Source organism: Erpetoichthys calabaricus, chromosome 4 (genome assembly GCF_900747795.2).
Source record: "Erpetoichthys calabaricus chromosome 4, fErpCal1.3, whole genome shotgun sequence".
Classification (NCBI taxonomy): Eukaryota; Metazoa; Chordata; class Cladistia; order Polypteriformes; family Polypteridae; genus Erpetoichthys; species Erpetoichthys calabaricus.
The window spans coordinates 33,882,470-33,909,325 of NC_041397.2; the positions used below are offsets into that span (position 1 = coordinate 33,882,470).

The 26,856-nt window shown below is 39.2% G+C and overlaps 1 protein-coding gene across 9 annotated transcripts in view; it reads right to left on the reverse strand.

The window, feature by feature from the left end:
* LOC114649938 (protein furry homolog) overlaps positions 1 to 26,856 on the reverse strand; it is a 471,909-nt gene that overhangs the window by 232,467 nt on the left and 212,586 nt on the right. Inside the window, exon 1 of one of the 9 annotated variants that reach the window (XM_051927179.1) lies at positions 6,741 to 6,913. The exons of the other annotated variants lie outside the window; for them this stretch is intronic. Within the exon in view, the coding sequence (XP_051783139.1) occupies positions 6,741 to 6,801 (61 nt within the window). The 5' untranslated portion in view covers positions 6,802 to 6,913. Of the gene's footprint in view, positions 1 to 6,740; positions 6,914 to 26,856 lie in introns of those variants that run through there. 9 annotated transcript variants of the gene reach the window in all.

Sequence of the window (26,856 nt, forward strand, 5' to 3'; positions counted from 1 at the left end):
TCATTGTACAAACAAAACAATTTACGGGAAAAAACCTGTTACATTCCTTACATCCAGGCAGAATTTTTTTTTATTTCCTGGTGTGTAAGGAGTGCCAGTGATTACAGATCAAATGGTCTGTATATAATCTATAACAAATCTAAAGAAAAGCAATGCTTAACACAGGCAGAATGCATGGTGGTCATTCACTCACTGACCAGAAGTGGAGTACAGTAGGTGCTTCACAAACTCTGAAACAAGCAGGGGGTCTGGGAACTTGATTTACTCAGACCATGTTAACTGTGTGGTTTCATGTAGCCGGCTATCTTTAGATAATTGTGAAAGTGACTTTCAAAATGAGTAAAATCCATAAACAGATGAAGGAACTACCTCTCCTCCTCCTAATAGGATAAATAGTGCTAGATTTGCAGAGAATGTCCTTGAGGACAACCAGCCTTTACTTGATGCATTATATACTCTGTACCTCATCTGGACCAATAAGTGACCAAGTAGTGTGGTAGACAGTAGGACTTTAGGTACCATCAAAGCTAGATTTTTTATTATTTTGAAAGAATCAAGTGGATAGGACTGGTGAGCTTTGTTGAAAATGCCTGTTCTCATTTAGATGATTCAAATGTTCTAATTAAGACAATAAAAATATCTGTCTCAATTAACAGTAGGCTGTTGCTGCTGGGTAGGTGCAAGCATAGGACTCCTAACTCCTAATTGAATTACAGTAGCTACGGTTGAAAATTGATAAAAGGATATAAAATATAACAATAAAGCTGGATTACATCAGATTTATTATATTAAACTTTGAGAAACCAAGCTGACATGAATCCCGCAGCAGAGAATTCTAAATTTCTTTATACTGTTGGTTTTGAATATGAACTGATGTTCTTAATTCATCATACCTATTTCTTTCTCTTAAACATGTGACCTGAGGTCGGAATAACAACATCACAGTCTCTCCCCTCTCGCATGTCATAACATTAGAACATATTAAATTAGGTGACCATCATTAGGGAGCTGCACTAAATAGTACCATTCATTAATGAATTAATGAGAAAAATTCCTCCACTAGCTACAGAAAGCCAAGAATCAAAATCCACAGAATCGAGAATGGTTAAGGAAAGAAAAGGTTCTTTATATCTATATGTGCACACTAGCCTGTTAACATTCAGGCACCACTACTGCAGATGCACAATGATTGGTTTTCTGACTGGAGTGCCTTCTGTGTGAAATCCCAATGTCTGTGGTGGATCCTTGCAGAGACTCTGGTTCCTTCAACAGTCTACAAACATAAAGTTACAGTCCTGTCAGCTAACTAAGAAGGATATGGCAAACCTTGGCAGAAGACAAATCCTATGGAAACGTCCTGTAAGATACAACCCTTTCCTTAATTTTGAAATGCCAGAGGCCATACCACCTGCACTTCACAACAGGTAAAGCTAAGCATGTTCGGGCCTGGCCTGTAGCTAGACTGAAGACCAACCAAGAAAGCTTGAGTCGCTGCCCAAGGAGGTGTTGATGAGACCAACAAGGGATGCTTACTCTGATCTGTGTGTGGTTACCATTGCCCCAGTACAGATGACAGGGACACTGTGCTGAAAAAAAATGGCCTCATCCTTCGGATGAGACATAAAACCAAGGACCTGACTACCTGTAGTCATAAAACATCCCTGGGCATCTTTTGAAATGAGTAGTGTGTTCCACTGATGTCCTGGCTAATTTGCCCAACATTGGCTTGTCATTCTGGCCCCCTAATCATTCCCTCTCCCTTATTGGCTATCTCTCTCATCCCTTCACCACCTAATAACTAATGTGGGGTCAGTGTATGGCAGAGAAATGGCTGCCTTCACATTATCTAGGTGCATGCTACATACTCGTGGTAGGTAGTAAAAGTGTTTCTCTAATGTCTATGTAAAGCACATTTGTAATGCATTTTAACTACATTCATTCCAAAATACATTCCAATAGATGATGCACTACAAACATTAATGGCGAATACATCCAACAGAAAGTAACTGTGAGGTGGACAGAAATCAGCTTTTGTATTTTAATAAATGAACAAGTGTCAGTGTATATGTATCTGTGTGTCTGTCCAGGTGGTAGGGGTAGGAAGGAAAATGTAACAATACTCAAAACAAGTAAAAGAAGGGTGAAATAAATCATAAAGGATAATAAAAATACCACATAAGGGCCTAAAAATAAGAAAAGGACCAGACTCTGTCAGCCAATGTTATACGTCAAGCAACAGCAGCAGAGTACTAACTTTTTTGCATCTGCTCAGGCCATATGAATGAGGTTTAGAGCTGCAATGCTGAAGACCAATAGCAATGCATGGTGGCCAATGGAATATGATGATAAATGGATGTGCACATTGGGAAACCAACCAAAGCCCTGACATGTCTAGGATAGAGTCACTAAACCAGGCTAATGCAGTAGCAACCACTGACACATTTTTGCAGCAAAACACTTCAGTTATAAGAATAATCAGCTCAACCAGCAATGCAGACAGGAAGCAGTGAAATAGGGGGCTCTATGCAAAGAGAAAAAGGCCACCATGCAAATTCTTCTACCAGACTAAATGGACAACTCATGTATTAAATAAAAACATAAGGTTTAGGTTGATTACTTAGATTTCAACTCATTTTAGATGGGTAGCACAGCTAATCTAATCTTCCGTTATTTAAAATGTAAAATCAGAATTTGTATGACATTACTTTAACACAAGCAACAGTGCATAGGTGTTTATTTATCTTGTCGAGCATTTACTGTGTCTTCCTTGCTTTATTACATTTTGTGAGGAGGTGAAGTTAAACCAACAAGTAAGGAATAACAGTGGCTGATTCATTCTGGTTTTTAATGTAAATTAAGTTTCATTTTCTAAAAAGGCCTGTCACCTGCCAGACTGCATGACAAGTATAACCAGTACAGTGCATTTATACGAACACTACAAAAGACAACCAAACAATATACAGTATGGTGTGTCTTTATTTCACTGACACCCATGTTATGAACTTCTCTTTTCCATGTGTGATTACATATTTATTCAAACAGTGCACAAAACATTTTTGAATTTTTAATTCAATTCAACTCAATTCAGTTGATTGAGTTGCCCTGTGGGACATCCTGGGGGTTCGCGGGATCCCCTTGTGGTTGCTGGATATCATGGCTGGCCTATACACTGGAACTGTGAGTGCTGTGCAGAGGCAGAGGCAGAACCTCTGTGTTTTTCCCAGTTAATTCTGGGGTTCATCAGGGGTGTGTTCTTGCTCCTACTCTCTTCAGTGCTTGTATGGACTGGGTGTTGGGCAAGGTCATGGGGTCCAGTGGCTTTGGGGCATCTGCTGGTGAAGAAAGATTCACGGATCTTGACTTTGCTGACGATGCTGTGATCTTCGGAAAGTCAATGGAGGCTCTGATCAGGGATTTCGAGAGACTGAGCGAGGAGTCTGAGTGTCTGGGCTTGCGAGTGTCCTGGATAAAAAACAAGGTCCATGCCTTCAATGGCCTCTTGGGCACAGCCATCAGCAGTGTGTCTGTCTGTGGAGAGAGTGTCGACCTTGTTGAGAGGTTTACTTACCTTGGCAGTGACATTCATGTCTCTGATGACTCTTCCTATGAAGTCAGTAAACAGATTGGGAGAGCATGGGGGGTCATGAGGTCACTGGAAAGGGGTGTGTGGCGCTCCCGATATCTATGCAAAAGGACAAACGTCCAAGTCTTCAGAGTCCTGGTGCTTCCTGTCTTGCTATATGGGTGCGAGACATGGACGCTATCCAGTGACCTGAGACGAAGACTGGACTCCTTTGGTACTGTTTCTCTCCGGAGAATCCATGGGTACCGTTGGTTTGACTTTGCGTCGAATGAGTCAGTTACGGCACTACGGCCATGTGGTGCATTTCCACGAGGGTGATCCAGCTCATAAGATCCTCATTCTTGGGGCCCTGAGTGGCTGGACCAAGCCAAGGGGTCGCCCACGTAACACCTGGCTGCGGCAGATAGAGGGTAATTTCCGGAGGCTGGGACTGGACTGCGTGTCTGCCTGGGGGGGGGTTACCAACCGGGATCCCAAGTTGTTTCGTCGTGTGGAGGGTGCGGCAATGCACTTTACCAGTGCATGCTCCCCAACTTGACTTGACTTGAATTCAATTCAAAGCTTAAGCTTCAAACAGCAGTGGTATTACATTTTGGTCAATTCATACTTCATATTGCACTTGTGTTGTAAATATGAACAAAGTCACATGTTGGCCACTTTAAATTTTTATATATAAAAAGGTTACATATATATGTGTTATGTACTATTTATATTATTTGGTAGATACTGTATCACATATATGTATGTTTATATGTATGTATGTATGAGAGAGAGTCTTGTCCTACGTTGCACACCTGTTGCGGCTCCAGTATTCCTCAAAACTGACGAATGGCAACTCTACATTGGCCCAGTCAGAGTGAACAACTATAGGTAACTCAAGGCCTAGTCTAGTGCCCCCTTTCCTCCTGGACTGTGGCACCACTTGACCCAGTATGCCAGATAAAGCAGATTCAGATGACCTTTGCATGGCCTATGCTTTGAATTACATTACTGAGCTAGCAGCTGCTTCAGATGTCTAGAGATGCTGTTGGGCGCCACAATGAAGAAAGTTAAACTGATTTGTGTTCAGGAACCAGTCAGTCAGCAGTGCACCTACACCTGTAGAACCTACACCTTAATGAAATAATTGAGCATAAACAAAGAGTCTGATATAAGGGGTTAAATACACAAAAGATGTGAAAACAAAAGCAAAGTTTTTAATTTATTTGTAGGCATTTTTTTCAAATGTGTTTAACAGCATTTCTTCAAAACATCAAAAGAAACAAATGTGTAATCCCAGCACCTGACCTGCTTAACCCTAAAGAGATGTGAGAAGCCAGACCCTAATCCAGCAACATTAGCAGTGAGGTAGTGTATGAACCCTGGAGCTGATGCCGTCCCACCACTTATTCACACCTAGACTGCATGTCTTTGCAATGTAACCTAAATAATTGCAGAAAAGCAGTGTTAACACAGAAAGAATTTACAAACTCCATACAGAGAGCAAGTCCAAGTCCATAGTTCCTCCCTCAATGCAAACTGAAGGCTGCACACACACACACACACACAAACATAAAAAAGATAATTTGCATCACACACCCAGCATTACAGGGTTACGTGATCAGGTGTGGTCAGCCATTTTCTCTTTGCCTAGTTTAAAATGCTCATTAGTTGTTACAAACTCATTGAAAGAACCAAGTCTGGGAGTCATTTCTTAGCTAATGGCAATAACGTCATCGTTTGCTCTTGCTTTGTCATGAGCAAAAGACCCAAAGGTGTGACTTCATACTTCTTGACAGAAATGAAAGAAGCAGAAGCAGGAATCACAAAAGAGCTCACTACAGAATAATCCAGTTTTAAAAACTTGCAACCATTCTAATTTTTTTATTTCATTTAAGGCTTAATGGGAGCTACTGTTGTACTTAACCATTCTACTTACCATCCAGCCATTTAGTTATCCCTTAGGTTTTGTTTGGCAAGCTCAAGTCAATATCAGAATCTCTTGGTGCAAGGCAGGAACCAATATCACAGGCTAGGAGCTACAAACATCTGAACTGTCACCAGAAATGTCGTCTACATTAGACAAATCAAACAGGATGGAAAAAAACAGATTTCTGCAGAAGAAAACTGTGCTTAGGAACCAAAATTATATAAGGCACTGGTCCACAGCAGGGCACACTCATGCACACACCCATACCTAGGTGATGGCTGTGACAGAAAAATCCACACAAACATATAGTGGATTTAGGAAATATTCAGACCCCTTCACTTTCTGCCCACTTTATTGTGTGGTAGGTTTAATTTTAAATAGACTGGATATATTTGCCATATCTTCCCTATCAATCTACACTCAGTAACTCATAATGTCAAAATAAAAACATGTTTTCAGAAATCTATTTAATGCTGAATCTGCAACAAAATTAAGTGTACAGCAGATGAAGGGGTCTGAATACTTTGTGAATCCCCTGTACATGTACTCTTCACACTGAGAGACTGCCAAACTGTAAATCAAAGCCCTAACCCAGTCTCTTAAGTATATCACCACCAAGCCAATAAAATATTAAAAATATGCATTTAAAAATGGAAACTGCTCATTTTTGTAATGCTTTAAGCTGCACGGTAAATTATAATTCAGTTTGGAAAAGTAAAACCCCTTGTAAAGGAGGACTGCATCACAATGTTTTTTTTATTATTTTATGTGGACATAAAATTAGCAAAAGATGATTAAAGTAATACCATTTAAACTAGAAAAAAATATTCTGGACTAAGGTTCTTTAGCAGTTTTGGGTAGTAGCAGAGTGAAAAGTGTGTAAATTTCCAGCTTTTAATGACAAAAAATGCAAATCAGTTAATTCTTTTTAAAATGTTCCTCCATTAAACATATGTAGCGCATAAAAAAAACAAAAAAACAGAAGCACACTATAATGTTACTTTTTCCATCCACATTTCTATCTATCTTATCTAACTGATGGTGGCATACATACTGATATGCACACACCTACTGTAAATATGTTACACGTGTGTGTTAACCAGAAACAAAACTTTCACACAGCACAGAGAACGCTTGTCAGGGCAGCAAAAAGTGAAAGTGATGAGACGCCAGCGTCTCACATGCAGACGGCTTTAAACAGTCCTGAGCCGCTCTCCAGAGTGACGAGTAAAGAAGCTTCTGACCTACCGAGCCCCCTGATGAAGCTGATCATGCTGGCTTTATTCCAGCAGGCTGCTGTCACCTCCATCGAATACTGGATATTAATCCACACTGTCTCCCAAATACTAGAAATCCACAGGATCACTGCTTTTCTTAATCATGTTTTCTACGGCTAGGCAGTTCATTTCCCACCGCTGACCCAGAAGGGCTTCTTAAAGTGCAGAAAACCTCTACTAATGTTACTTGCAGCAGAGTTTAAGGCTTCCAAGAGTGAAGGTCAGGAAGGAATTTTTAGCTTTGTGACGAGGTATGACATGTACAGAGACACAGCTACCCTACTATATTTATCCAGAGGCACACAGCATACTGATAGATTAGTAAAAATACTCCAAGCACCCAAAGCACGAGACAGACCACCACAGTATAAACACTAATACAAACTGGAACAAGCTTACGCAAGCCTGCTGCACACTACAGTGTAAACAATGTCAGCAACTAACCAAACAAATTCCCACATTGTGTTGGATTTAGTTATTACCACTGGACAAAAGGCTAGAATTTGTTTGTATAGGAGGCCACCAACAATTTAGTCACTCTGATGGACCTCAAAGCAAAAACAATTAACAAAATCATATAAGATAATGATGATAGCATACTCAGAATGGACCCAAAGTACCTCTAAATTACATTATTATAACTAATACACACTAACATGCAAAGATGTGCAGTGTAGGGTCATTGGTGATTTTAAACTGGGCCATTGTGTGGCAGTATCTCTTCTTTTGGAATAGTACCCTACCCAGAATTTTATGTTAAGTTTACTGTCACTACACCTAAGAACACAGAGACCAGCAAACAACACAGTGACCAGCATTTGCTACTAGTGCCACTGGTGCAGAAACATGTAGTGACAATACAGTATGTGGTAAAATGATACAGTAGACAAAATTTAACCAAAAAAAAAACACAACAACAAGCTAGTCTGGCAAATGGTAGCCTGGTACTTTCTGGAGACTATCTCCAGCCCTGATCTAACTTCAGCCACAAAATGTGACGGGCAAGGGTAAAGTCCAGCTGAGCTTGTGGTTAGTCCAGCTGTAAGAGCGTGGGCTGTTGTTGTTTAGTGAGCTATGCATCAGAGCTCTTCAATGAACCTGGTAAGCAAACTATAACACACTCATATATACCGATTACTTTGTTTCATGTTTTTCTAACAAATGAGTATACCAAGAAGAATGATAATACATTATGAAACAAACACAACCTGCAGCTGCATGGAATACTACATAGAATACTACTGTATTGTTGTGGCTTTTATATCTTTGTTTAATGAGATACTGAGTGAACTAGTAAACTCATCAGTGTTACTAAATCATTACAATAGACATCAACTAATGATAAATAAAGTTAAGAGCTTAATTTCAAGATTTAGAAGCTAAACTTTTGAAATAACCTGAGAAAAAAATATTATTCCCCAGACCTTCTGAACATTTAGTTTCTATTAAAAAAGACTAATATTAAAATTCACTCTTAATTAACTAAACTTTTGTTAATATACAAATACTAATAAAAATCATTATTAATAAATGTGGAAAGAATGGTAAATTTAGTTCAATATTACGATGATATTCATGGTCAAGTATGTAGTGCTGATATATACAGTATTATATTATATTATATAATATTATATTATACCAGTAATGGCATACTACATGATAACGTGCAGTGAATACACTTGACTTATAGTATTCAACCTCTTTCTCTGTATGTTTAGCATTCATTTGCTCAGAGGTTGATGCGCTTGCTGCTACCTGAGCAGCTCTTCTTTTCTCCACCCTAGCGGCCCGCTTCTTCTCTTCTTCTGTCGGCATCTTTTCGTGTTAAAACTGATTAAGTCAGTGTTTGTGTTGCAATTACTTAGTATGTTTTTCTTAATTTTTCACTTAAACTTGCACTTAAGTCTTCAATCTGCCTCAAGAATAATTTAAAATATGAAGAGGTAGGGGAAGTGACGGTGAAGGAAGTAGGGATGAGAACGGCACCTGTATGCATGCGCCGCACGGCTGCCCTGTTGGCCACTGCAGAGAGTTGATTCTACAATAAAATAAAGTAAAAATAAAAAATGAGTATTAAAAATCATCACCCCGAAAGCAGACAGTAGAGGTCACATAGTAGATATGTACCAAATTTCAGGTCAATAGTTCAAACGGTTTGTGAGCTACAGGTGATTTAAAATCCTGGACAGACAAACGGACAGCCACGGTAGTGTATATAAGAAGATTATATTATATTATGGGAAACAGGATAGTGGGAAACTGTGGTGGGATGGCACCCTGCCCAGGGTTTGTTTCCTGCCTTGCGCCCTGTGTTGGCTGGGATTGGCTCCAGCAGACCCCCGTGACCCTGTAGTTAGGATATAGCGGGTTGGATAATGGATGGATGGATGGATAGTGGGAAAATTGAATGCCATCATGGAAAATCCCATCTATCCCCTCTCTGGGAGCACTGTTAGCCATTGGCTAATTCCACCGTGGTGTACTAAAAAGCGCCTCTGGGGGTCTTTACTGCCTGCTGCTATCAGGCAATTCAATACTTCCTTCCAACATACTCTAATTTCTACACAATATCTATCATATTATTTGGCCTGTGAGTCTGTATCCTTGTTTTCATATTTCAGTTGCTGTACGCATGTGAATATCCCTATGGAATTAATAAAGTTTATTTTATCTAATTTAAATCTAATCTACGTCCACTATATTTGGGAGCCTTCTTACGCAATGCAGGGCTACTCCAAATATGGTTTTAAAATGGTTCAACCACATAGCGTTTAGGTAAGTCCACTACTTGTGTAACCTCAAGTGAGCAGCAGCTCTTGCTTGCAGTCCATTGCAAATGAGAACAGGTTTAATAAGGACCTTCAGACAAAGTCAAAATTCCCTCAGATTTAGATTAACAGAACACAGTTTTAGTGTACAACTGCCTACTAACCACACACAGATTGAGCTCCTATTAGTACACTATTGTCAGTTTGCTGCAATTGTCTCATCAAATTTAGATCTATAACAGGTATCAGAGCAAACAAGTACCAATCAGACAAAACAAATACCTGAGCTACAGGCAGTCAAGTAGCCCAAACTAAGTGGCAGTACAGGTTCCTATACAGTATATTGGAGTCTTGGCCACAGGTCAAGCAGATGACTTTATGTCACTTGAAAGTCTGTGTGTTTGGCAGAATAACATGCCATGGCTCTGAACTACAATAAGAAGATTTCAAAAATAGATTCATTCCTCTGTCTGGAGATGACACTGTTCAGTGGATGCAGTGGATTCTCCATGATTGATAGGAGCCTGCTCAGTGCCCGTCACTCCGCCACAAATGTCAAACTGTCCAGCTCGGTGCCTACAATAGAGCCTGCCCTCCTCATCAGTTTGTCCAGGCATGGGGCGTCCCTCTTCTTTATGCTGCCTCCCCAGCACACCACCGCATAGAAGAGGGCGCTCACCACAACCGTCTGATAGAACATCTGCAGAATCTTACTGCAGATGTTGAAAGACACCAGCCTACTAAGGAAGTATAGTCGGCTCTGTCCACTCTTGCACAGAGCATCAGTATTGGCAGTCCAGTCCAATTTATCATCCAGCTGCACTCCTAGGTATTTATAGGCCTGCACCCTCTGCACACAGTCACCTCTGATGATCACGGGGTCCATGAGGGGCCTGGTCCTCCTAAAATCCACCACCAGCTCTTTGGTTTTGCTGGTGTTCAGTTGTAGGTGGTTTGAGTCGCACCATTTAACAAAGTCCTTGATTAGGTTCCTATAATCCTCCTCCTGCCCACTCCTGATGCAGCCAACAATAGCAGTGTCGTCAGCGAACTTTTGCAAGTGGCAGGACTCCGAGTTGTATTGGAAGTCCGATGTATATAGGCTGAACAGGACCAGAGAAAATACAGTCCTCTGCGGCGCTCCTGTGCTGCTGACCACAATGTCAGACCTGCAGTTCCCGAGACGCACATGCTGAGGTCTGTCTGTAAGATAGTCCACGATCCATGCCACCAGGTATGAATCTACATACAAATGTTTTAACAGGAGTGACAAGTTAAGCAATCTGTACCACATCAGGAAATGGCAAGGTGGAAAGCTGTAATGAATCAGAACTGTACTGTCCCATTCAAAGACTGATGTGAACACAGAGACCCCAGAGTTAAAAAAAATATGGGGATATTTATGCAGATTGAATCAGAAAAATAAGCACAAAAGGTGTCAGAATTAAATATTAAAAAGAATAAGAAAACAGAAACACCCTGTCCTTCCTAAACATGGCTGGGTATAGCACAATAATTCTCACCAAAGCTGTCAACTGATGGTCTCTGGTCTCCTTAACTACCCTGTATTATTTTTCACCTGTTCTTTACTTTTTCAAGTTTGCATCAGACCTGGCACACAACAATCCTCCCAAAAGCTGTAGGCCAACTGTACCTAACTATTTCATGCTTGGTGATCCATGGTACTTTGTGGTCTTAAATTCTGAACAGACATAATCTACGATCTGGGGAATGTCAAAAACTGGATCACTTCCAGGACATTCATGAGCATATTACACTTACTGGCTTGCATACCTCAATTTCTCATTTTAGGAACTCTGCAATTCAATTGGCATGGACGTCATTACAGAATTAATTTGTTTCCTCTACTTTAACAGCAGAAATTATAAAAACAAAGATATTTAAGTAAGCCCTTCCCCTGAATCACCTGAATACGCTATTTGAGATGAGTCTACTGGCATATATAAGGAATGAGGAGAGAAGCCGAGTTGCAGATTAAGTATGCTTAACAGGTTCCTTGTTGAGTTCTTTGCAGAAAAAGAACAACATACATGATTTGAAATTTAAAAATTTTGTATGCCAAAGTAGATTATTATTGGGTAATGTCATTTTTTTATTTACACTGGCAAAAATTTTAAAAGCATAGCTGGTCTAGAAGTTCCTAAATATTTACAGTATATCATGCTAGATTCTATGTGAATGTCAGCTCAAACAAATGGTTAAAATTAACCTTTCCAGCTATTCATGTTCAAATTCCTTTCATTTTAAAGTGGATCTGGAATGTATTGTTAAGGCCAAATGGACAGTTCAATGTCTATCGATGGAGCAAGTAGTCCATCAATGGCATTATATGTATTTAACACTAGAATTCCAGAACCCTACGAAAAAACTCATAATCCCGGCCCACCTCAATTCCCTTCCCTTACCATCAGCGTCTTTTGTTTTGTAAATGAGTCAATCAGTGCAAGCAGCAAGCAGCCTGCTGTTCCATCCCCGGGCTTGACGGAGTTCAGCTCGTGGGCCAAAAGGTCTCCCAGCTCAAGCCAAGGCTCCTTATCTGCATGTGGGGTGCCTGGAGTTGTATTGGGTAAATAATACAGTATATCGTTATTTGGAATACATGAATTTTATGTGTGTTCTGTGTCTACAAAGATCTGGGTAAGTATAGGATAAAAGGAAATGGAAAAAATGCTGAACACATACCTAAAGCAAAAACTTTTTCCATGTTACACTAATAATGACGTGAAATGTAAAATATATGAAGACTTTAGTCCAAATATCAAATAAACACGTGCGCTTTTATTCAAGAATATAACCAAAGGAAAAAAAAGTATTTGAATTTCATGTGGCAGTCAATGAGTTAAAAACTCAAGCTCAAATATCAATTGACAGGGAGTTTACACATATACTTCAATGGTGTAGAGGTAAGAAATGCTGCATTATAACCCTAAGGTTCTGGGTTTAAGATGGGGCGCTCTGTGTTTTGAGTGGTGAGTTGCTATTATTATAATCATTTCTACAATATAATAAAAACATACATTTGATTTGAGTCTGTAACACCCAGTGTAAATTTTACTTGTAAAAGTTAGTGCTTGTTTTTTTATTATTCAGTTTTATTCTCTCAGTGACATTCACGTGGTACAACAAACTTGCCTGTCCCTCTTTGAGTTGATGGCATTTATCTCCATTCTTTTCACAAGAGCAGCGCTGTGGGTGATGCCTGCTCAGAACCATTTGTTGTAGCGGCAATCAAAGATACGATGTCCCGTGATCACTGTCAGACCGGACAAAGGCAGAACCGTAGCAACAGACAGCTTCTTCACAGCGCTTTGCCGGTTAATAGACTGCTGTAAAGCAAAGCAACGCAACTCTGCTTGGCACCATAAGCAAAATGGGACTTCCAACTGTAGCTAAAGTCACTATAGCACACGAGCAATTCGCCATCTTCCAGGCTCTGTCAAAGTAAACATTACCACTCCACAGTGAGAGGGGATGCTGTCTTCTTTTTCACACACAGTCCCAAGAGGAGGCCCCACCTCTTCCAGTCTAGCTGCAATAAAAAATGGGTGGTCACCGGAAGATGGTGTCTCACTCCGCCAACAGAGACGTAGCACCCAATGGCGAGACCATGTATCCTCTTGAACAGTGACAATTCCCTGGATGGCCATGATTTGCTTTATTAACTCAGGATTGAGTTACTTTCTTTTGACTTTTTGTTTATTTCTGGGGCTAGACGTTTGTGAATTAAACAGGGTAGTCTAGTTGGTGCCCCAACTGGAAAGACACTTTGTGATATGGGAAATATTTACAAAAAAGAAAAAAAACAAAAAAAAACCCTGTGTGTGAACATTTTGTGTTAAATGGAAATAATTCACAAAAAAGAATGGCTTATTTTATATCATAATTGTACCATATGCTCCTCAAGCATCATTCACTTAAAACATCTTGAATTTCAGTCAGATGCACAGCTGCTAAGGTCTGTTTAGGCCAATATTTTCCCTGTGGATCAAAATGTATTACTAATTAGTGACTAAGCACTCTAAAACATTATTTACTTTAGATTTCCAATAATCAGTCCCTGAAAAATGAAAGCATATCAAATATGTAAAAAAATTATTGATCAGATGTTTTCTAAGAATGTTTGCACAACGTAGTGCCGTTTAAAATAGCCTTCAGCATGCTACCAATATCAAAACCTATCACATATTTTTTAAATATGTGCACTTCTGCTAACAAAGTCTTCAAGAAAATCTTTTCTCCATTTTATTTTAATTGACCTGCCATGAGTCTTGAATATGTCAGTTCTGCTGCAGGGTGACCACTCAAGTACAGTTCCGTTCTCTTGATTTTTTTTCCCCACCTGATATTGCTTTCCATAGATAACTGATCACTATGGTGGTGACCTTACTTTGTTTACAACAGCGGTTCTCAAACTGTGGGGGGCGCGAAGTAACAAAAAAGGGGGCATGAATGTTGCCATACGTGGCGTAATTTCACTATTCGTAGGAAAATTTTAAACTTGTAGCAGTGTATCAACAGCAAAAAATATAGGAATAAATTTTATTAGGGTTTCAAAAAAATGTTAGGGGGGGCGCGATTAAAACTGTTATGAAAACTCGGGTCTGCAAATACTTAAAGGCTGAGAAACGATAGTTTACAACAAGATTATCTGATAATGAAATTTACTAAACAACCAATGCTAGCATATATCCATTTTTTATTATTATTTATCAATTTTCTAACCTGCCTAACAGTTGTAGGGGAATGGTGAATTGTGCAGGAGCACTACAAGCTGGGACTCAACTCTGGGCATGGAGGTCAAGTGTTTGCTGCTTCAGTTCTTCTCAATCTGCATTCATGTCACTTAAAAAAATCTTTGAACTAACTAGCCTTTGAATGAAGAACTTCACGATCAAATTCTGCTACACAGACCGTACCCGATTCCTGTAAAGATTTAGAGCATCTGGATTAGGTCCTTACATAGCCTTATAGGAACACAAGAAGTTTGTTTCTGGTAATTAAAATCTTTAACTATTGGAAGGGTGTTAAAAATCAAAACCAGCCATCCTCCCATCTCAGTTACTAACAGAGTAACAGCACTAAAGGTTTTTGTAATATTTCTCTTAAGTAATTAGAATATGAAACTACAATGCATAAACAACTTTAGGGAAGGCTGTTTTTTGGGGTTCAACTGGAGTACTAAGACACATTTCACAAATTTGTCATGGTATAAGAGTTACATTAGAGCAACAGAACATTGGAAAAACTTAGACAAGAACAGGCCATTCAGCCCAACAAAGCTCACAAGTCCAATTCTTCTAAAATAACATCAAGCCATGTTTTGAAAGTCCCTAAAGTTCTACTGTCTCCCACACCAGTTGCTCACTTATTCCATGTGTCTATGTTTCTCTGTGTGAAGAAAAACTCCCTAACATTTGGCTGAAACTTATCCTAAAGAAGTTTCTAACTATGTCCCCGTGTTCTGGTTGAATTCATTTTAAAGCAACTGTTTGGATCGACTGTACTAATTAATTTCATAATTAAAAAAAACTTCAATCATGTCACCTGTTAATCTCCTTTTGCTTTAATGTCACCTCTTAATCTCTTTTGATCTTTCCATACATCCGCTGTAGCCGTAGAATCAGCCTAGTCGCTCTTCTCTGGACTTTTCAAGCACTGCTCTGCAGCTCAAAGTGCTTCACAAATAGCAAATTAAAAATTCAAAAACAATTAAATGGTAAAAAGGTCAGACAGTCACAGAGAAAAGGAAAACAAAAACTCCAGCAAGCGTGTATGCTATAGAAACCCAGCAGCCATTCCACATGCACTTCAGAAGAGGTCATCCACCTGAAGCTAAGCATGTTTGGACCCGGTCAGTACTTAGATGAGAGACCATCTAGGAAAAGCTTTGGTCTCTGCTGGAATTGGTGTTGGTGAGGCCAGAAGGGGGCGCATACCCTGTGGTCTGAATGCGGATTCCAATGCCCCGGTGCAGTGATTGTGACACCTGTGCTGGAGTTTTGTGTAATTACTCCATCATCTCAATAAAATATTGTTTTATTTTTATGTCAGAATGTTTTTGATGTGTATCCATCTTTCCTTTTCATGGACACTTTGATCTTTACCTATTTTAAAGTCTTTCTCCCATTTTTGGGCATAGTGAAGTGTTGAGAGCCAGTCCAAGGTGAGGTTCTGGTGTGGATGGTGGTTTGGAGGACTGTACCTCCTTTTTGGAGGTAGAAAACAATTGGAAGCCTCTACTGAATTTGATTAAGCAAGTATGAGAATGTGTAAAACATACATAAAACAATTAAATAACTGACATTTAGAGAAGCAATCCAGATACTATAATACTCTGATTTCATAATTATCATGCTAGTAAAGATACATCTTAACCGTGAACGTGGAACCCTTCGTTTCTGTAAAACTTCTAGCAGGACAGCTAAAGAGCCGATTATGTATGGCGGCAGATAACAGACACTCAGGAATTTGAAGGAACTTTCAGCAGTAGCCTGTCAAGTGGCTAATTGGATCCATGTATTAGCATTGCTAGGATTGCATTAATATTCCAGAAGGTCATTCATTCCTCAAGTGAATGTTATATAATGTTCTCATTTACAAAGCATGCTGCACTGCCCAGTAAAACTGGAGCTCATTTTTTCTCTTTATTTTGACTTACATTGTTTGAGCTAGTTCTCCATAACTTGTTTCAGGGTATTTAACTCTTATTAATGTACTCCCCCCCCCCCCCCCCCCCCCCCCCCCCCCCCCCCCCCATAACCCTTCTGGACTTGCTTTTTTCCATTACAGGTGTGCCACTCGTCTGAAGGCTTCACTCACAAGCCCCCAGCAACATGCTTGCTGAGACAGTTTAATACTAAAAGTTGGATGAAGATGATTGACAGAGATTTATTTGAAACATTAACCACAACACTACTAAGTACCACTCTATTTTCGATGGCTGTTTTTCTCCTATAATGTGCTAGAGCTCAATGAGAAAAGAATCCGGCCAAAGTGGGATGAAAATTCATTACACAGCACACTCACTAACACCAGGCAAATGCTGACTGCCCAATTAAATAAAAGGATATTGTAACCACAAGGGGGTGCCACTGAGCCCCAAACCAGAGACACAATTCTCGGTTCAAATAAAAGGTTTTTATTTTCAACCAGCACTTTCCCAATTGAGCACCAGCCAAAATACACAAACATAAACACAGATTCTCTCCTACCACCTCCAGTTGAGTGTCGCCCACTGCCTCTCAATTTTAACTCCCCAAGGTGAAGCTGTCGGCTTCTTTTGAACTAGACCTGGCAACTGCTTCCAATATTATGCCCCGGTCATCCAGAGTATTTCCGGGTCAGGTACAAACCAGGCCAGTTCTCCCCCGACAACACCCTCTGGAGGCACCCAGGGACCTGGCTGCATTTACAGACTCCAAATCCCATGCCCCAAACCCTAAATACTCACACCTGCCATGTGGGGGAATTAACGGCTCCTGGTATGCATGTTCGCCCAGGCCATCCATTATGGCCTCCTGGCCAGGCAAAAAATCATCATCCATCCCAGCCAGGATGCCTGTCCTTCCTCCATGGCACTTACAACATGTTTTTATGATGTGTGAGGAAACCATTGCATTTGTTTAGATTCTACATGAACACCAAGGAGAACATAATAAAATAGCACTAGGGAGACTGTCCTTCAAATAGTGTGAAATCTTTAGAAGTGAACATACCTCCCTCCACTTCAAATAAATGGTTTAAATGATAAACCTGAAAAAAAAAATCCAGAATCTGTGGCAAATAATTCTGCAAAACTATCAGTTTTTTAAAAAATACCATAAGTCGCCAATTGAGTAGCAGTCATTTTTTTTGTTTGTTCAATACTGCCCTCTCTCTCTCTATATATATATATATATATATTATATAAAATCCAAAGTCTGTCTGTCTATCTGCCTGCCTGTCTGTCTGTCTGCTTTCACGAGAGAACTACTTAACGGATTTAGATCGGGTTTTTCTTTATATAATTTGCTTGAACATTCTGGTTGATTTGGTGACTTCTCTCATTGCGCTAAGTATTATAGTTTAGTTGCGCCACCAATATATTTGCGTGAATCTAACAGTCAGGCTGAAGGCCGAAGGGGCCATCTTCACTCACATGCCAGCCTCTGTTCAAGTCACTCTACCTCTCGTCACGTGTTGGAGTGTACCTTGCCTCTGCTTAGCTAGCGATACCGTCTGCTGAACAAACAGTTATCATCTAGAGATTGTTACAGAGTAAAGTTTGACATTTTTGAGAGAAAGATCACGGCAATGTGCTCTTCTACCCACGCGGGGCATGCTCTTCCATCAGAGCTGAACACGACCATATACAGTGGCAACATTTGATGTTGGAGAGTACCTACCTTCTACTTGGCCCGAGATACCTTGCCAACTTTTTACATTTTTGATAAAGAGATCACTTGCTCCTGGTAGCAAAACCAAAAATATCGCATATCAAGAGGCCCTTAGAATAGAAAGCCAACAGACATAGAAAGCTATCAATATAAATTTTTTTCAATACAAATTATTATTATTTTTTTTAATTGATTTTTAAAGTTTGTCCTGTTTCACTACTACGCGGGCACAGCCGCAGGGGCCAGCTAATATGCAATAAGAATGAAAGCTATGCAATAATTTCATAAACAAAGAATTAATGATGTCAAATTCGGAAAGTAATGACATGAGTTATAGCATCAGAAAAGAACAAGAGATCATAGAAAGAAGTTGTGAGGGCTGAAAACCAGGTAGGCTGTTCCCAGTATGTATTACGAAAGTAGACATGTGTACTCTAAAGTAGTGGTTCTGAAATTGTGATTAGCAGATCAACTGTGGCCTGAAACAAGTAGTCCGTGAGGTTACGGTCACAATATCTGAACAACGTGACATTCAAAACATTCATATGCATTATGTAATTAGGCTCCTGCCTGATCTCAGAGTCTCCTGCTGTTAGTGTTAAGGTGAATGGCTCTAAAACAATCACCACAGAACACTCAGTATGACATTCTTGCAGATGATATGAATTTGTGCTTCTTTTATATTTCTTACCCACATGCTGCTGTTTGCTCATAGCCACTGCAATCTTTCCCTTCCCTCTACACTACTTCAAACTCCCAGTCTCTCTTTTGTCTAACAAATCTTAATCACTACAAGAAACTCATGTCAACTCATATTGATGTGCACTAGATGAGCCCACCACTGGCAAAGGCAATGTCTTAATGCCATGAGGATGGTGCATCAACATTAATGCAGTTAATCTATATATTAACATTGATACATAAATGCCATGTCATATTACACCACTTTTCCAGGGATTTTTAGTCACAGGCTTCATTTACACAATCCTAGCATGTTGGATGCGTTGGAGATGGACTCCTGTTAAGGCCAGTTGACATGCTCAGCTACTCACTCCAACTAGTCCTCGACTCGCCCTTCAGTCGTAGGGATGAGCTCATTGTGCATGAGAGCTGACAATCAATGAATGGTCATCTGTAGGAATAAGCAGCCCTGTTAACTTCATACAACACCAGCTTTGAGGACTGCACGTTACTGGCTGTCTCAGAAAGGGGACAGCATGCTTGTACTGGTGAGTTGGCAGACTGCTGCTAAATTTGACATAACCTGTGATTTTCAGTCTTGTAAACTGACATGATCTGGCAACGAGATCTGCAACTGAAGTCAGCAAGTCTGAAACAGCCAACGACTAGAAGCGGTGTGATGTGACATCGGTTTACGGGTCACTGGTGTAAATCTGAGACTCTGAAAAACAAAATCAGCATCATTTGATTTGAATGTTACAATTTTTTCCAATCAATAATTTTAACATGAAACTTTTGCTAAGAATTGGTTGTTATTCATAAGCGATCTGCTTTACCTTAAAAAGTGGCACATGGAAAATCACTGCACTAAAGAAAGGGAAATTGAAAACTTATTGATTTATATTATGCCTCTGGTAGTCCTCCATTTTCACATACATGCTACTGTTCTCTTTGATTTACACACTGCATAAAATAAATTCTAATACTGAAATCACCTTATTTCTAAAATTCCAATACCAAGGGTCAAAAGTTAAGTGTCTCCCCCTACTCTCTCTCCTTTTCAAAGGATGTTCAAATGGCTTCTTTTAAATTTAGCTGGCATTCATCCCAGATGCCAAGGGGAGTCTGACATGCCGTGTTTAGTTTGGATTCCCATGAGCAGAGCTAAAATAGGATTAATATTTTGTTACTAAGATTTATGATAAAAAATAGAAAAGCACAGAATGCTGACCTGTTTGTCAAATATTGTGCACCACACTGAAACATCTACAAAGCCTAACCCTAATATCCAAAATCTGAATGTATTTCGAAAGTGTCTGTTATGACAAACCACAACCAAAAATATGGTATTTTTGTCATGCCTTTATCATCAGCCACTGCCAAAACCTAAGGCTAAAAGAACATAACAGACTAACAAGAATTTCAGAAAATTGGGATCCCAAAATTTAGATTAAAACAGGAGCTTGTTTTTCTCACTTTTCTTATTTTGTGTTTTGACTCCTGTCTGACTGGGTACTCTTCTTGTTTTCCCTTAAAGAAAGCTAGCCATTTTACCAGTCCATATCTCTTATCTAACTGAAAAAATAAAAAGTTATTTTCCTCTCATCTTCATTACAGCACCAATGACAAATGTAATGGCAAAAAATATTGGCCAATAAAGCATAGGTAAAAACATCAAAAACACGAAGTCAAAATAATAATAATAATTCTTTGCATTTATATAGCGCTTTTCTCATTACTCAAAGCGCTCAGCAATTGCAGGTTAAGGGCCTTGCTGAAGGGCCCAACAGAGCAGAGTACCTTTTGGCATTTACGGGATTCGAACCGGCAACCTTCCGATTGCCAGGGCATATCCCTAGCCTCAGAGCCACCACTCCGTCAAAAGAAACAAGAAGTCAGAAAAATATGGAAAACTAGAGACTAGTGGGCTGTAGGGAAAAGAATTAGGCAAGTTATGAGAACACTTACCAACATTCTAGTCAATGACCCACTGGCTTTGTAAGAGTACTGTAATTACTGTTGTCAGGCAACAGCGGACGGAGCTGGTCAATATACAGTAGGTAATGCAATGGCTGGAAGCAGGAGTGAGCTGTTAATAGTGTGTTTCACTATGTATACTCATGTATGTAATGTTTCCGCTAGGTCTTGTTCCCTGGCTTAAGTATATTTTCCTTTCTTTGACATTTACATTTGTCTATTATTATTTTTTGCTATTATGTCATTCTTTTTAATATTGTTTTGTTCAAATATTATTTAGTATTTGTGTGTTGTGTATTTAAGTTTTAGGCCTATGTTCCACCCTTAGTCACTGCTGAGGGAAGGCCCTAAGCTTTTTACATTTCATGCTGAGTAATACATCATTCAGAGGTTACATTGATGGTTGTGTATTTCTTCTGTAATTATTGTTTTTGGATTCCTATGGTTTATTGGATTTTTGCTTCTCGTTTTTTGTCACAGGTTTTAGGATTTGAACTTGTTAGCCTTGGATGCCTTTCTTTTTTGTCATTTAACCCTATTTTGCCATTTTGTTCTTGTTTTCATTTATATAATTTTTTTAATTTATAAAGATTGTTTGTTTGCCTTTGTTTTCTCACGGCAGCAGTTTATAGTTATTCTCTCCCTTAAAGGGCATTTTTGAAGTATTTTTTAAACTGCTAAAGCCTGAACCCCATATTGGGCATATGCAAGGCAAGAAGCCCGTCTTGTCAGTTTGGAACCAGGAGGCCTGAAGTGTATCCTATGTTGGGGGCAGACTTAGTAAAGTCCTGGTCCAGCCTGTGTGGTTTTGAGGACTTATCACCCTCTTTCAACATTTTGTGCTACTGTAACATAACAATGTACATTACAAGGATAATATTGTGCTTTTTAAAAGGTAGAGTTAACCCACATTTGAGACCCCCAATGTTGATGGTCAGATGCTTTCTGGGCAAATGATTATCTTGTTATTTTCAGCATGAATTACGGCTTCTATTCTCAGACCCACTTCAACTAAGAAATGATAAAAAATGAAGACTTCAGATAGCATATTGTTCCCTACACATCCAAATATGATGTTAATAAGGTTTTATCAAGTTTCTGCGATATGCTGAAGTTAGGATACTTTCTCAGTTCTTCTAACAGCCTTAAGCTTGTACCAACTCAGAAGAGAAAGTGAACATTTTGTAAAGAAAAGGATCAGGAGATGAGATGCAGATAAAAAGTCAAGCCAACGTTATTACTAAAACGTATAACCACTCCATTGTCATGTTCAAAACGCTAATCAAAAATCAACAACTTGAACCCCAAAAGCAAGTTCATCAACTAGGAAAGGTTTTTTTTTTTTAATTGTAAGAATCACATGCCAGCGATGTTTTAATCTTAAGCTTGGGTACCCTGAAAATGCATTTTCAAACATTTACACCGTCACTCCCATGATGTCATGCACCGTACGTTCCTGGAGCATTCTGGGCAACCGATTGTTAAAAACCTATAATGCTAAAATTTCAGAATGGCTCAACCCATAACAAAAAAAATGAGTCAGAGTTTAACAGCTAAATTATTCAGTTTTCCAGGAACCCTTCTAGAGAAAAACAAAGGCCTGAATTAAATTCTTCAGGTAATAAAACCCCAAAAGAGACACATACTTTGCTCAAAGCAGTTCAGGAAAACCCATTAAAATATAATGAATAATACCAACCATATCAAATCTTTTGAAATGCTAATAATTAATATAACAAAATAAAAAGATTACAAACACTCTGACTTACACCTTCAGCTTCATTTTATAAACATGCAGACATGTGCAGAACATTGATGTTACCACCTCACAGCCAAAGAAATAGGATTCAAATGCCAGCTTAGTCACTATCTATGTGTTGTTGGCACCTTCTCCCTTATCCATGTAGTTTGTTTCACATTTCAAAAACTGTTTCTAAACCTAACCCTTAAACTGGTCTGGCATGAGTATGTGTGGGGTTCTATAATGCTGGGATGCTCTTCTTTAGTGTCTGCTGTTGACCTGCTTCCAAATGTGCCAGAACAGGCTCTAAAAATGAGACTAAGGAGGTACAGTGTGTGAATGGCAAGAAAAACAGGACAACAGTGATGCTATAAACACCCTAATGCCAGATGCCAGCTACATAACTGTGTTCATAATCAAAAATGCATTTTGGATGTAATGGGTTGGGTGGATTACACAGCTGCTTAGACTTGATAAAAGACAACCTTTGCCTACAACATACTCAATAAAATGACACCCCTCTCTTCAACTTTCTCATCACATGATATTTAAATACCACAGCAGATGTTAATGTTCAATTCAGGCAAATGCCAGTGAGGCTAAATGTTAAATGCAGAAACTGAACTGCTTCATCATATGAGCTAATTCCTCCTGTTATGTATTTGATGGATATACTTGCTGACATTGAGTCCATGTCTTAACTTTTTTCCATGCAAATAGTCAGTTCCTAGTGAGCAGCAGGTCAAGGCCTTTTTAGTAGCCACAACAATTGAGAGATGATTTACTGTACCTCTGCACTCCACTTGGCATGTTAAGGGTATACATCCCTGAACTCAATAGACTTGATTTGTCTTAAGAATGTTCTAGAAGCTTATCCCAGCAAGGGAAGAACCAACTCTGAATGGAACACCAGTCTGCTGAATGCACTGCAGGCACACACATGCAAACTCCACCAGTAGGCCAAATTTTATACTGGACCATTAACTCATAAGGTAGAAGAAAACCTGAATAACCAGAAAACAACTTACATTTAAAATATGAGCATTCCATACAGACCCTGACAGGACTTATAATTCAAAGTCAGTCTCCTTCAGCTGTGCAGAAAGAGTGTAAATCCCTATGCCACTTGTTATTTTTTAAAATTAATTATTCAAAGTAACTTTACTGTTTTTCTCTGTACATTAAATGCGGAGACAATCCTTGGTGTAATGTGTTACAACTTTAAAATTTGGAATTTCTCCTCAAGGCCCTTATTCATAAAATAATTAGACACTTAAATTTGAAATGAAACGAGTCACTTTTAATAATATTGATTTACAAGGCCAGCACAGAAGTGCCAGATATAACCTACTGTGGCATGCAAGTCTTTCGCATGTAAAAGAAAGAAAAAAAATAAACAACAGAGTGCCAGGGCCAGAAACTAAACCTACAACTCTGAAGCTGTGAGACAGAAGTATTAACCACTGCACCACTATTATAACATGGCAGGCCCAAACCTAACATTAGTTCCTTGACTTGGCATGCACAAATTGTGTTTTGATGGGAAAAGTTTATTTCATTGTAATTCTTGACCTGAATTCAGTAATGCAGGTGCTAATAGTACCACATTGCTGGGCTTTGGCTGACCCAAAATGTGACTTTACTTCCTTTCAGCAGCCTCAACTGCACAGAGGAAAGAAATCTGAATAAGTGCAAAATAAAGAAAATTCACATTTGGAGATACACACCTTTATTTATTGATCTAAAGGCTACATGCTATGTGCTGGCATCTTGAGAATACAAATAAACATACATACATATATACATATACTGTACATATACTGTACATATACACACACACAAATATATTATATACTATATATAGGGTGAGACAAAATTATGTTAATATTTGAATAGCAGAAACAATTTATTCTATGATTATTATTTCTGTGATTTGCAGGAATGTCTCAACCTGTTCGCCATCATGTTCAACACATGTACCATATGTGGCATATACATACATACATACATACATACATACATACATACATACATACATATTGCGTCAAGTTTGGTGTTTAAAATTCTAGGGTTTTGTATTCTAGAGTTTGTATTGCAGTCCCAAAATTTGTAAAAAAAATGTCCTTTTTTTAGGATGACTATAATGTCATGGATTGGCATACATGTGTCACTGATGGAGTTGAAAACATGGTGGATGTCTATTTAATTTGTAAATAACATTTTTTTTTAACAATAAACTTTAATCTTTCCATTGAAAATGCCATATGTTTACTACATATTGAATGTTGACAAAAAAGCTGTATATTCAAATTATAGATGCTTGGTTGTGTGTCAAACTCTTCAGTAATCAGTACCCAGAATACATGAAAAATAGTCCTTTACCAAGATGAAGTGCTTTACGCAGGAATTAATGCTGTAGATTATCTATTACTGTAGTAAATGCAAATGAACAGCACCAGTTTATTTAAATTAGTAATCAGTCCCAGAAATCAAGAAGCATCTGCTTCTACCATATAAATGACGGAGTCTGAGAAGCAGGCTTTAAGGGAATGCAATCAAGAGAGGGAGTGCTAAGCAAAAGAAGTTGAGACAGCTGAGGATACCAAGCTGAGGCCCAGAAAGAACTCTGAGGGATGCAAAGGAACAGAGGTTAAGGTATGCAATGATACTGAAGAGAGGCAGAGGAGGAACGCAGTTTTTACATTTATTGTGCAGCTAGTACTAAATAAACTGCGAGGTCATTTTACTTGGTACAAATTCTCAGTGCTGAGTTAGTTCACCACTTACTCTAATAACAGCCTAACTTCATCTGGAGACGGAGTCACCAAGGTATTTACACAAGGTGCTGCTTTACAGTGCCTTCAGACATTTGCTGTTGCAGCCTTATGCTAAAATCATTTTAATTCATTTTTCCCTCCTCAAGCAACACTCAATATTCTACATTGACAAAGAATAACAACAAGATTTTAGAAATCTTTGCAGATTTATTAAAAATAAAAAACTGAAATATCATCTTGACTCAGGTATTCAGAGGTGCCTCTGGCTATGATTATAATTATAGCAAAGAGTCTTCTCCAGTCTGAAGTGGCAAGTTTTGCATACCTGGATTTTGAGATTTTTCTGCCATTCTTTGCAGGTTCTCTCAAGCCCTGTCAAGCTGGAGACCATCAGTGTACATCTATTTTCAGGTCTCTCCAGAGATGTTTGAGTGACAAATTGAAGTCATCCAGTCAGGTAGTTATGAAACCATGAGGTGAAGGTGGAATCCACCCACCCCCATCCTCTCCAGTTTATCTTTAAGAATGGAGGGTTGAATGGTGTTGAACAATATAATTCTCACGTAACCACCTGGTTCATCTAAAAATGAATGAGTCTGGTGTAGCATGTACAGGACTGCATCCTCAACACCAGTGTACTCCATGGTATGCAAAGTGTAGGGGATCTAGTGCATGCTGGACTTGTGGTTTGAGGAAACACAGAAGCAGCCACTCCAGTGTCTTCACAATGTGTGATGTGAGGGCCACTGGTCTGCAGTCATTTATTTCAGTCAGTCGCCTAACTTTCACAAGGCATGATATGTTCCACAGAGCTGGGACCCTCCCACCTTGAAGACACATGTTGAACAATATCTGAAGAGTCTCAGCAAGTTGATCTGCACACTCCTTCAGCAGTCTGGGACACACACCATCAGGACCAGTGTGTAGTGCGCTCAGCTGCATCCTCACTTCATCAGAAGAGTAGGGGAGTGGGAACCCAGTGTAGCAGAATTTGCAGCAAAGTTGTCAGGAGTGAAGAAATGTTGAGGAGCAAAATCTGCTTTTGCAATGGTGGGAGAGGGAACAGGTGACCCACTCTGTGACACTGAGCCGGTTCCGGACACTATGTCAAAACTGTTGTAGAACAGGTGAAACTCATTGGCCTTGTCTTTATCACCTGCTCTTGCCTGGCTCATCGTCTCTTTATAGCCAGTAATGGTCTTCAATCCCCTCAATGCCTCTTTGACGTTGTTGTGTTGAAGCCTCACCTCCAATTTGTCTTTATGGTCTATGTTTGCTTGCTTTAAGCTCCTCTTAGGGAGAAGCTTAAGCTGGTACAGCAAAACCCGGTCACCAACCCTGAAAGCCTCCTTTTTTGGTTGAGGAGTTTTTTTGATGTTACTGGTAATCTAAGGTTTATTCTTCTGCAGTTGCTTCAGTTTTTAACTGACTTATCAAGCAGCTTTGTTTTTATACAAGCAGCTTTGTTTTTATAGAGTTCTTTGCTGTGGCAGCAACACTATAATCTAGTTTTGAGATTTGAGAGGCTGATATTTCATGCGGAAGCTGTAGAATGGCAAGGGAATTTAAAAATAATTTGACAGCAATGGCTAAAGGATGTTTCAATGTATTGTGGTGAATCATGTTTTTGTTTATGGTGATTAATTTCAACTACTCACTGAAAAGTTCATCCGCTGATTCAATGAGATGTATCCGTTTGCTGAGCCGCAATGCCTAAACAGTTTAAAGAAAGTAGTTTTACAGCAAA